Genomic DNA, 13,698 nt, shown 5'->3' on the forward strand with positions numbered 1-13,698 from the left:
CTCGTTTCGAGAAATATAAATAAATGATCGCTTGCTGATATTGATTTATTGTTGCAGTTTTATTTCTGATTGATGGCAAACAAAATAAACAGAAAATTCTAATGTCAACTGATAATCCAAGGGGGGATAACGAATTTACCTTTATCTTTTTCCTATGGAAAAAATTTAGTCACGTATATATGTATGTATTTAAAAGCAAGTTTTACAGACTTATTGAATGAGTAAGTATAACGGTGAGCAGTCATAAATCTCTCAGTTGGATCCCAGCTATTTTTCTTGCCATTGTCGTGCAAATAACTCTGCTCTGCCAAAACGACCACCTGTTTTCGTGTATACTATTATATTCATATATTATATATTACGCACACCTATATGTACTATTTATATGATAGATTAGCGAACGCCCATGTAGTTAAACATCAGTCTTAAATTTATCACTCCACGATGAATTTTCTTGAACCTCCTATACCTACTGCGAGCAAGCTGCAAATCAAATTAACAAATTCTTCCAACTCGTTTATAATTTTACCAATACACTGTTCCTATAATAAAAAAAGTCTACATACGAAAATAAATCAAAATGTTTAAACGCCAATCAATGTTGAATTTTCTGACTCTAAAATGTAAATGTACGTCAAGAATTTTTGTACAATATTAATAGCAACATTTAGTAAGATAAATCGATTCCTTTGTTCATTTTAATCTTATCGGAGCTTTTTTGATTTTAATACACAGCAGAGAGTACGCGTTAAGAATTTTTGTACGATAAAAAAAAAACAATATTTATATCAAAAAGACGAAGCGATCCCTTTTGCTCGTTTAATATTATCCAAGTTTTTTCGGTAATGAGAAAGATACTCGTATAATTTAGCTAAAATACTGCTTAATTAACGCTTAATGAAGGTTAATAAAGGTAGCAAACAATATTGACAAAGGTGCAAGATTAAAAAGGAGTGCCGATTGCATGGATCGCTCGCGGTTTAATTAACGGACTTTGCTGTACGAAAGTGGAAAAAGCGAAGCAGAGAGCATAACTCATTCATAATATGTGTACTCGGTTACAATAAAGGTTTCCGGGTTTCCATACAGCAGCGATTACACATTTCATGGAAAGAAATAAGGAAGCGTGCATGTTGGCATATCATTATGAAAAACCTGTCCAACTTCTCCTTGCATTTCGCCATTCTTTCCAAGAGTCATCGATTTTTTCCCCCATCCGTTTACCCTATATAATATAAACTATATATATAGCATAACGAAAATTGCAGCGTCACTCGCGACCTTCGCGCCACACAATCGGATCGTTAAAAATTTCACAGATTAATTCCTCGTAACTTTGCAGCTTTGCACTCGTGGGAGAAGTTTTATCTGTACAAATTATTACCATTTTAGAAGCTAGATAACGATACCAAAACAACTCAACGCGGAGGCGGAAGAAGAAGAATAAAAAATTGATTTCATTTATATAAAGGGGGGTATCCCGTCCTATATCGAGTTTCTGCTACGAGATAAGAGAACATACTATACATAGTAAATACAAAAGGAGAAACAAGAAAATATCAATTTAACGTTCCAAGTTGGGAAACGTTTGATTCTGATCGAGTTTCGCGTTTTCGATCGAGATGTGAAAGTTTTATCGGCGAAAAGATTAAAATTCCAAAGTTCGGTAAGAGAGCAGAAGGTTTTAAAGGGAGTAAACACGTAGGATTTACGATATTACAATTGCTCTTTCGACGTTAGAGCGACCTTCGAGAGGAAGGCAATTGGTTCGATGTGCAATGGACAAATCACGCACGGTCAATTTTACGTCCTGTCGACGTACAGAGACAAAGGATCCACCGCGTCAAACGAGTCAACGTACGCTACTCGTACTTACTTATACGGTGTAAAGGTGGCTGTGTGTGCGTGCACAACAAAAACATGAAATTTTACATAATTTTTTGCTTTAACTGATTCCTTAGCTTGAATATACGATTAAGTATAATAATTTTGCTTGAATTTATTGTGTGAAGCGGAGACCTGAGCACAGTATTTCTCTTTTATATTTTAATATCATTTTATATAAAAAACTGAAAGTTACAATTTCCAGTGTCCACCTAATATGCAGGATGATCCGACAGTTAAAAACAAGTCCATTGCGATTTTTTTCTTAAATTTTTTAAATAAATCGTGGTGTATGACAATTGTAATAGTACGAAAATATCGTAAGAAATGCGTATTGAAACATTCGCGTTGGAAAACGGAAACCCTTTTTTTCTATTAAAAAACCTTTGTCGTCGGCTAACGAATATTCTTCTTTTTAAAAAATAAGCATAGTTTCGATCAACTGGAATTCTCATTTCCTAATTGCAATGTGTTAAAACGAGCCAGAGAATAGATATACAATAATAGCACCTGCGTGTAACATAAGAGATATTAAAAAACTCTTATCATTTGCGTCGAAACAGGCCTTGTGCAAAATTTTCATAACTAATAATAATAATCGCATCAGAGATAGTGGTCTACTTGCATCTATATTTTCCAGCGTTTTAACCATCGAACTCTGTATGAAATTTCAAATTGCATTTCTTGCTTGAGAATTTTTCTCCACGATTAAAATGTACAAGGTTTGCCAACATTTTATTTGCAATTTCATTGGCCTTTGCAAGACGTTCGCACATGTTAGTGTAGGCGCGACTTAACAGGAAATCGAGTGCCACGTCGATCGTTGAAATTTTAAACTAGAAATTTATCGATCGAACGCTTGAAATATTCGCGGCTGATATTTCAGACGTAGGGAATTGGTTGGAGACTGCAGTGTAATTCCGGTGAATGGTTTACCTGTTGGAAATGGTACGAAGTCCAGGGCGAAAGAGGAAGGCGAGTAAGAGGATGGCATTGAGAACGATAGAACCGAAGAGAACGAGACTCCAGGCAGCGATTCCTGGCTCGTTCCACCATCCTTCCAAACCCCCGAGATCCAGACCCTCGCCTGCAAGCCCCCGAGCATCTCCGTCCATTCATAAATGATGCAACCTCACGACTGTCCTGAACAAACAAACCAATCAAAATAACAACATTATTTATTCATTAGTCATATATTGCTTAATTATAGAAATCTGCATCAATTATATACAGATAGCTTTTTATAAGGGTAGCATATATAGGAGATTTCGTGTTACTCGAGTATTGCAAAATTATCATATTTATTTAATTATAGAGTTGTGAACGTGGTAAAAGAGATTATATGAGAAAAAATTATATTTGTAACGAATAATAAAAGTACTTAAATTATATGTAAATTATTAAAAATTAATGGTTCAAGATTCGATTAAATATGATAATGTTTATAGTAAGTGTATTATATATGCTATAGTGTAATTACACTATTTTATATGCTGAGCGCTGCTAGAGAAATATCTTATTGTGTAATATAATATAATAATAGTAGCAATGTTTTGAGCACCACACTTTCGCAAAGTAGAAAATTTTCCTTTTACTAAATTTGACCACTGCCTGCTCAGAATTATGCGACTAAAACCAAAGGGGGAAAAAACGTGCATAAATTAAACTCCTACTACGAGCCACGCGATCTCCTTTTACGCAAATAATTACTATGCGAATTCGTAAAGGGATTCCCGTTAACGTCTCGCCGAAAATGGCAGGTCGTCCGTGTTCTGCTCTTTCTCTGTACTACGTACTGCATAGGGATTGGAATAATTCATGACGGCAATGCGTAGTTCTCCTTCAATATTTCAAGCAATATTAAATATTTTATACATTTCGTTGAATATCGTTTAATAAAACTTGATAAAATTCCTAATTAATATTATTAATATAGGGAATAAATGAACAGAGCAAGGAACTGCATTTTCACCAGATGTTTTAAATAGAAGCATAATTAATTAAATGAAAAAAGGTAATATCTTTTTCCCGTTTCTGTAGATATAAACTAAAAAACCATTCGTAAATTAATAGAGTATTTTTAATTGACTCACAAATAAAAAACTCGAGTGAAGAATACAAATTATTTAAAATCAAGTAAAACAATACGAGTATAACAGAATGAAATCCGAAGAAAATATAAAAGTGAAATGTATATTTTTCATTATTCTTCAACAATTATTCGACATTTCAGCATTATTCGTTTAATTATACAGCAAGAATTCGTTTATAAAACATGCCTGACCAGAGTATATATATATATATAGGACAGATGTCTAAAGGGGGAGCCACCTTATTGATGCAGCATCATCGCGCGCGCAAAGTGGAATAAGCAAGTGGAAAAAGATATTGGACGGCCGACAAGACGATGATCGTTCGGCCAGTCGCAGACATTGCGTTATGAAAGAATCGAGTCCCGTACAAATATTATTATTATTATACGATGAACGTGAATCACGCTCTCTTGCTAGCTGGTCTAGCCGAATGTGCCGTGACGCTGACGCTGCGGGGACTTCCGCGGGATATATTGACGCACACCAGGAAGCGAAACTTGCTAATTGGCCGTGATGACGTTACAACAACGATTAATCCTGAAAATTGACCATGCGCAAAACTTCACGCTCGACTGGACCATTTCCTAAATCGAATATCGCGCTAATGTCGATCAAATTGCTGGTAACTACCGACTTTTTCTTCGATCGCGTCGTCGTTCAACCGATTCATTCCATTGGCTCTCGAGGCTTATATTAGATAATGGCCTTAAAACGCTACAGGATAACGAAATTATTTCATTCGATTAATCTTGCTCCGAATAATCGTGATATAATATTTTTCTCTCAGCCTCGATGAATATTACTTTAACCAAATTCACTTTTATTCCAAAATATATCAAATTTAATTTGACAGAACGAAGTATTACGATGGAAATTAAATACAGCATTTTATTGTTAATATTCAGCATAAAATTTATTTCAATCTCGAACATTTTTGTATCCACACTCCGTTAAATAATATCAGAATCCAAGAGCTGCTCGTTTCGATATTCCAGATAGATAACATTCGTCACGTTTTCGCTAATTTATCATAGAACGCACGCTTCTCTGGCGCGGTAAAAAATTTTTGCGCAAAAAATATAAAGCACACCCACGTAAAACTGCATAGCGTCACACACTCGTCTCTTGCTTGGACAGAGAGAAGAAAAATAAACGATCCTCCGCTGCATTTTGGACGTTCGAGCTTGAGCGTTGAAAAAAAGTGTTACGTAACATTAGGGGGGGGGGGGGGGTGGGGAGGTGTACGTTTCCGTTAATCGAAGAATTTATCGGGAAAACTTATTTAGCGATTAATTATTTATAAAGCATCGGTGAGTTAAATTGCAAAATAGCGGGGGATTCCTTATTCATGCAAATCCTGATGAGTATTGGGAGGACGTAAATCCTGATGAACGTTCTGACATAACTTTAGTTTTTTGCTCATTACGTATTAGGAATATAAAATGACGTAAGATCGATAAAACGAAATTGATCCGGACGGCTCCGAAGCAGATCGTGGGGCAAAAAAGGAATCGTCTTTTTAATCGAGATACGAACGCTCTCTTTCCGTACACCCGCAGTCAGCTGCAATTTTTAATGGATCTGGAAAAGTGGATGCTGGATGAAAGTTTATTCGATTTGCATGCGAAAGGGAAAGAAAGAAGGGAAAAAGAAAAGTGGCATGACCCCGATAAAAGTGTAGCACACAGGCAGCAAGCAGCGGGCAAACAGGCGGGAGCATCTCCCCTCCACGACTATCCATTTATTTTTGGAGTTATAACGTGACTTCCCCGTATATTCACTCTCTCCTAAGATAAATTTATATTTAGCAACAAATAGTGAGACGCGGCACATCTAATAAATTAAATCCTTTAGCCGGTCGCGCGCGCACAGCCTTTCCATACGTAAAGCCCAATGCGCTCCATCTTTCCACTATATATGTGTGCGTGACTCTGTACAAACTTTAATATTAATGCTGCATTTACTGGAAATTGCTGGTATCATAAATATAAAGGATTCTCACCGCTGATATATATTAACGCAAAAAACACCTTTCAATATTCATTCGTCGTGCACTCTATAGAAGTACTTAACGAAAAAAATCTACAACATCGTATATGATAATTAAATCACGCAGAACAATGTTTCAGAGTTTCCTCGAGTTAAAAATAATTGCACCAATTTTTCCTACAAACAAATTCAATTAGGACAGCATAAGCGATAAGCATTGTCCGTTGATGTGTATTTTGGTATAAGTTTGGAGTTTTCTGTTTCGGGCTTATCTCATCGTCGAATTCCGTTGATTGGTCTTTGTTGGAAGATTCTTGGTGAACACAATTGTGTAAGATGAAAAAAAAGGGGTATATGGTTTTTCGATGGCAAATAAATTGTCGTTACGTGCTAGAAATGTCGTACGTTAAGCTCTTCCTCGAAACGATTAAGGAATCAATTTTTTAAGATAACATTTTCAATTCCGTTTGATTTATCGCGCGTTGCTAAAATTACTGCTAAGGATGATAAGACTCGGACGAATTTCATATTTTTGTCCACTTTGAGAAAGAATCTTGAAAAGATAATTAAATTTACTCTTAACAGTATCAAGTAGTACTTGGAAAAGGCTGATGCTTCTGATCAATTTTAATTAAACCAGCGAAATTCAAGTTTCAATTTCATTTAATTAATCTTTCGTTGCTAAATTACTGGGAAAATGATCAAGTTTGAACGAATTTCATGTTTTTGTCCACTTTGTCAAAGGGTCCAGAATAAAAACTTAACTCACTCGACAATACGAGAAGTTAAGTAGAAAAAGTCGATACTTCCGATGAATTACAATTAAATCAACGAATTTAATTTTTCAATTCCATTTCATTAATCTTTGGTGCCAAGTTACTGGAAAAACGATACAGTTCAAAGGAATGACATATTTTTGTCGACTTTGTCGAAGGGTGAAGAATAAAATGTGAAACTCACTTGACAGCATGAGAAGTTAGGTAGAAAAGGTTGATCCTTCCAATGAATTTCAATTAAAGCAACGAATTTGAATTTTCTTTTAGCACGGGCGAATCAGCATAATTCGCTGTTACGCGGAAACATTAAAGCTGCACGCGAGACTGGTGAGTTGCTGAAAGGTGCGGCTGAGTTTTAAAAAAAAAGAAAGCATGTATAGCGTTCCGCAATGGCCGACCAGTATATTGATTGACGTCAAAGTGTCTACTGCAATATTTTTCTTAGCCCGACTCTTCTGCTTATCGATGATTCCGTGTGATTGAACGGATCAACGACAGTGTGCACGAAAAAAAAAAAATTGATGGTCGAATTAGCACGTGCCAACTCATTTTTACTCGTATACAGATTATTTTTAAAAAAATCCAACCGTTGATACAAAAACTCTCCCACTCGAATGTTCACGCTTGTTTTCATCCCTTTTTTTTTGTCGCGCTCCAGACTTTTCCCAAACATTCCTCTCAATTTCGATAAAATTGCAAATAATTTAACACTTTTTTCCTCGTTCGTTCCTGAATCTTGATTAATTATTCCAATAGTTCCGATTTACCATATGTTCATTCTCGTATTGGCAGGCGGCAGCTTTCGAGAAGTCGTTGGATACACGCCACTTCCCGCTCTTATCTAATTTATGCTCACCGAAGCTTTTACCGTTGAGAACCTGATGAATTTTTAAATTTCAATAGAAATACCATCTCGAACGAGAAACGAGTGATTTTCGCCTCGTTTAACTCTGGATTATTGTTATGAGAATATGTATCTAATTATTTTCCACTCGTTAAAAATGTTCTAAAGCAAGGGATAAGCGACGAGCAAATTGGCTCTCGGGTATTCGTCTTGAGTGGAGGAGGACGAGGGAGGAAAAAAGGCGGAAAAAATGGGGCGTGACACATTTTTGCAAAGCTCCGCATCTGAAAGCAGAGGAGAGAAATGCAAGAAAGTGCCATTTTCAACTGGCAACTGTGCCAATTGACGTCAATGTATATTTTTTTCTCATCGACCGATACCAATAGGCCAATTAACCGTCGATCATCCATATATTTGCAAATATTGTTAAAAATGCAAATTTTGTCTTGAAAGCGGCTAGAAAAACAAGAATAAGAGATCGTCATTGATTAACTTTGACTCGCGAGTTGACTGCAGGAAGTAAACATTCGAAAGCGGGCTGAGAAGAGGCTTGGATGGATGATTTATCGAATGCGTGGAATTGCCAATCGATGAGTCATTAAAGAAATCGTTCAGAGTGTTAATCGATTATACATGTATCGTTTGAAACTATCGAACCTGGAATAAAGACTGAACTTTGCATAAACTATATTTTTTCTATCGTTATATACATTTTCAAGCTTTTAATATAAAAATAATGTAATAAATTTGAACATTTTTAAGAAAGTGATAATTAGCATTTTTATTGTATTGTTTTTTTGATGAGTACAATGTGTCAAGGGATGTGGTTACTGATTGGCGGGGAGGGTGGGGGGGGGGGGGGGGGTAATAGCCAAAGATCGGATAGACGAAAGATTTAATAATTTTTTTGTGCGATGGATAAATGGTAAAGTGAGCTATTATTTTACGTGCAACTTTGACTTTCCGTTGGTTGATTGCTTCACGGGACTCGCTAGCTACTTGTGGCTTGCTGCCAAGTCCTGCGGAAGCGGCACCAATGACGACTACACTCATACAGTCACTCTCGCTCTCTCTCTCTCTCTCTCTCTCTCTCTCTCTCAGACCCCTGCTGCACCCAAAAACTGGTGGGGGAGACTTTTCTCCTCGTTTATTTCCGTTTCTCAATTTGTGAAAATATACCCAGGCACAATGCACCCGGACCTCGTCACAAAATTCAGCCGAAAACACGCCCCCCCCCCCCCCCACTCAAAAGTCTGCATAAAATTTAAATCACTATCGAGAGAAACCGTGCAAAATGTTTAAAAACAAACCGCAGAAACGGAAAACAGGTCAAACCGAAATTTGATTATTTAACTGTGAGACTATCATACCATAAATACTTTCGATTGATTTATAGTTTCCATTAGGAAGTTCTCTGCTTACTAAACGCAAAGCAAAAATTCATATTTACCTGCTTTGATAATATTGCGACAGTTGAATATTTGCCTTTAGTTTCACGCGACAAAAATACCTGAACGAGCACTCTGGATTTTGTGGTAAATTTTTGAGAAAGGAAAACAATTTTAAGTTTCCAAAAAAAGCGGTAGAGACATTCACCCTTTATGGAACCGTGTAATTTTCAGAGCATTTTCTAATGTATCAACACGTTTTATTAAGTAATTTACGGTTTTCACAAGTTCTATTTATTTCAGAAAATAACTTTAGGTTTTAATCATATCATGCTTCTTTGAGATAACTAATGAAAATATTAATGATATTGTGAGTTATTGTAATTTCAGAATTCAGAGTTACAAAGCTGAATAAATGTTTAAATATTTGAATGATAAAATCATCCAATGAAGGATTAATAAGGAAAATTGATTATTATTAAAAAACAGTTAAATTTCATCAAGTAATCCTTGAAACCAAGTAAATTGCTTTTTGATACTGATTAAATTACAATTAATTGTATATAAAGAAATTTGATTGGTGTCTTGAAAACAAAATAAATAAAACATTGCAATTTACTTTGTTTAAATTGACAAAAAAATTTGACAAGACGATTGCACAATAAATACAGCCATTAAGAATATCGTGAACGATTAAACTCCAAAGTTCCGTCTGGAGAACAATAATTGCGATTTGTGCAATTCGACGAGTAATTAACGCGTGCAAAGTACGTTAGGGGAGCAATTGCGCTGCATATTAGCTAAATAAGCTGTAAGTGCAGTCGTTAATAAAGAGTTTGGCGCAATTTCGAGGAAATTTCAAACGTTGAATGAATCGAGGCTAATTAATGAATTTAACCTGGCATGAAGATGTTTGGCGAGATTCGCGTGTGGCCATTGGTTAAACGTAAAAACAGTGCAGCACACAAGAGAATATATAATTAATGTGCTTAGTTTGCAGAAAGATATTCGATATTTGGCAAGCTTACAATGGAGCATTGTGTTGAGATGAAAAAAGAGCGTGTAAGAGAATAATTAATGTATTTAGTTTGCAAGAAGAAGAAGATGTTATTTGGCAAAATTTATTTAACAAAATTGATTTAGCACATTGGAGAGAGACGAGCTGTTGAAGTTTCGTTTGATCGATCGTCGCCTTTTAGCAAAACGTTCCTCTCACTTTGCATATATTTTTTGGTGGCTTCAACAGGATCAGTCTGGAAATAGCTGCAGGAGGAACGCAGCGATGTTCTGGCTTGTTGGCCAATATTCGCGCAGTCTCTTTTAACAGCTTTGAAAAATGACAGATCGATCCTTGAACGTGTCGCTGCCTATTAATTCCCAAGCTCGATCGTTTTCTACTGCAACTCTCCTCCTATTTAGCTCCGTTTGTTCTATAGAGAAGCCTTTACCGAGTCATATAAAATATTCGTGAAACGTCCTTCGGTATCTCCGAGAGTGACTGCTACAAAACAGCTGATTTTCCATCCCAAGGTGTTACAACAATGTAAATGACTTTTTAAGGAATTGCCAATACCAGATTCATTGCACAACAAGCCTGCATAAACCACAGCGATTAATGAAGGAATAAATTAAAAATGAGCGAACCGACGAACCGACGTGATGCCAATATCTCAGCTCAGCCAAAGACCTATATAAGAAAACTCGATAAATTCGTTGCAGAAACAATATAGTTATATGTATACACGACGGAGGAAAACAAACGATGTTTGGAGATCGAGCCTTCAAGGAGCAAAACCAGTCGAGTAATATACTGGAATGGAGAAAAACGAATCGATGGCTGGAGAATAATCGATGAAGGAAAAAGTACGATAAACCATTTTCCAGTCACGTGTGTGTGCATATATATTGTATACACGTATAAGGTTTGAATTTGTTAAAAAATGAGTGGTACAGATCAATACTGAAACAACACCAAAAAATCTGAATAGAAACACAGTTAACGTTACTGTAAAAATTTATTTCTCGAAGATCGTCGAATGATCGTCGCTGGAAACGCGGGGATTTTTTTTTCAACCGCGCGTTCTGACCAAAAGAAACGCGCGAGAACCGTTATATTTGCGAAGCGCGTATCGAACGCGTAAAGCGATGACGTCATCGTGCGTAATTAAGCCGAGGTGGGTACAGTTCGTAGGAGTATCGGTTAATTTGGTGTCGCGCGAAGAAAAATGCTTAAGAAATTTCACCTCGTCAAACTTTTTGCCTCGGAAGGAATCGAGTGGAGAGAGAAGTCTCTATATACGCGTCAATGATTATCCACGAGTGGCGATCGAGCAGCAACGCTGTGATCGCTCCGAACGCTCTGGGGGGGGCTCTCAGGTGTCTATGGGCAATTCCACTCGCAACTGTTGATTTTTCTCCCTCTTATCTCTTCTCGTTCCTTCTCCATACACTCCTCGCAGTGTCGCAGTCCTCGGCGGGAGCGCGTCTGCCAACGACGAGGGTCGGTGCAATGTCAGCCATTGTGTCCACGTAGTTTACAAACAAAACTCTAAAAATAACACTTGCTCCTTTCCCGCCCAATTTAGAAACTCGCGTCTGCTCTGCTGGACAAGAGACTAATAATTCAAACACAAGACCCCTTTGGTAGTGATACGTTCACCTTTTTTCACTCGAGTCAAAATTATATGCTAAATATGAAAGAAAAAACAGAAATGACTCAATTATTGCAACGAATGACTCGATGCAAACGGTCGACCAAAAGCGAGTCAATCCGGTTCTGCAAATTATCGCGATAAAGTGTAAAAAATTTAATGGCTAGTTTATTGTGATAAATGAAATTGTCATACTGATGGATATTAAGAGCGATTCCAAGATAGCTTATCGAAAGTAGCGCGTGTTTGTTTTTTTTGGGAATATGAATGGAGAATTCCATGAGAAACTTGCGACTTTTTTAACGTTGCATGCATCTGCGAGAGATGAATAAAATTGTTTGGATTTAATAGATTTTTCTTTCAATATTTGCAATAAACGCTTTAGTTGGTTTTTAATAATTGTTTTATTGTATCAAATTAAATTCACTCTTTTATTTTATATTTTATTCGATTTAAAGAATATTTGTTGAGATTATATATAAAATGTTTCATTGCCAATATTCGAAAGAAGATTTATTTGAATCAAATAATTTCTTTATTCATATTTGATATATATATATATATATATATATATATATTCATGCTGTGTGGATCGCAGTGTCATATGTGGCAAAGTTTTCGAATAAAGAACTAAAAATAAAGACCATGGCTGGGGTGTAAATTGTGCAGATACCGATCGATGTTAAAAGCAATTTTAGCAGTTATCTCGAGTGTTGTATACGTGTGTTAATTTCGTCTTTGAGATTGGTACATTTAGAACTTTATCAATGGAGAATTCTACAAAAAGCTAACGATTTTTCAGTGTATACACTCATCTGTGATACGTATTCGTGGATTGTTAATTACAATGTCAACCGTGACAAAGTTTCCCAATCGAAAACTAGAAATAAGGACAATACTTGGTATATAAATTATACAAATTTCGGTTGATATTAAGAACAGTTTCATGGTTAATTAACTCGACAGTGTTATACGTGTGTTAATTTGTTCTTGTCTAAAATAATGCATGCACATATACAAAACTTTGTGAATGAATACTTAAAAAAATAAGCTATTTTTGAATGGACTATGTGACTGATATACAGATTTCGATCGATATGGAAAACAATCGCAGGATTAATTAACACGATAGTGTTGTACGTTTGTTAATTTCTCCTCTTCTAGAATGTCATATAACTCTGCGAATGGAGAATTCCAGGCGAAGTAGCTAGTGATTTTTTCAACGTGTGCACACATCTGTGATATGTATTCATGGATTGGATGACAATGTCACCCGTGGCAAAGTTTACGAATAGAAAACTAAGAATAGAGAACGTGTGGTTATTATAGTTGCACCGCAGGAGTGTTGATGGAAAATTTGATTCGTAGCAGATGTCGTCGTGCCATAAATGGCTCAGTCAGGTGTAACGTCGTTATGGAACTCGCCGGTAAACGTAATTCCGTTTTGGCACGCTCGTAAAACGGAGATTAGAGATCAACTCCCTTTTCGTGTCGTCTTCAGTTAAAAAGTTTCCTTTGGGTAAATGCAATCACCGTGATTTTGCGATTCAACGATTAAAGCGTGGAAACTTGACCAATCGAAATGGCACTAAAGCGAATGAGCCAAGAGAATTGAAATTATTTGTAAATTGGGATAGTTTCGAAGAAAGGAATTGAAAGGTGAAATATTTCAGGTGGAAAACTGGAGCTTTGCTGTTCTGCAATGTTGAAAGGTAACAGTAGAAAGAAAAGATGTGAAGAAAGAAGAAAGAACAATAATAATTAAAAAGTAGTACAAGTTTAAATTCTTAATTAAAAAGCAAAATCATCTTGTTTCGAGCTTTTCTATTGATTTTACGAATCGAGTGACCCTGTCCTACAGGCTATGTATACATAGCTGTGACAATCAGTCGACTAATAATAGAGCGCTGTTAATTAGCGTATCTTTAATGTTTACTATATAATTTATCGTTAATAAAGGATTAGAGGAAAAGATTGTATTAGCTTTTCTCTCCTTGAAAGACCCTCTCCTCTCTCTCTCTCTCTTCGTGTTTAGGCTGGCTCAATTAATCTAGCAGCAAGCTGTAAATAACA

General features: G+C 36.2%; 1 protein-coding gene across 5 annotated transcripts in view; it reads right to left on the reverse strand.

Moving 5' to 3' along the window:
• LOC136785906 (uncharacterized) overlaps positions 1-13,698 on the reverse strand; it is a 47,206-nt gene that overhangs the window by 10,746 nt on the left and 22,762 nt on the right. For 4 of the 5 annotated variants that reach the window (XM_066747263.1, XM_066747264.1, XM_066747267.1 and 1 more), the window contains one exon: positions 2,821-3,027. In XM_066747263.1, the coding sequence (XP_066603360.1) occupies positions 2,821-2,999 (179 nt within the window). In that variant the 5' untranslated portion in view covers positions 3,000-3,027. The remainder of the gene's footprint in view (positions 1-2,820; positions 3,028-13,698) is intronic. The other variant, XM_066747265.1, reaches the window with a different exon arrangement.

This window comes from Prorops nasuta, unplaced genomic scaffold (genome assembly GCF_024137725.1).
Source record: "Prorops nasuta isolate Cenicafe-Biocafe unplaced genomic scaffold, Cenicafe_Pnas_1.2 PNAS00003, whole genome shotgun sequence".
NCBI lineage: Eukaryota > Metazoa > Arthropoda > Insecta > Hymenoptera > Bethylidae > Prorops > Prorops nasuta.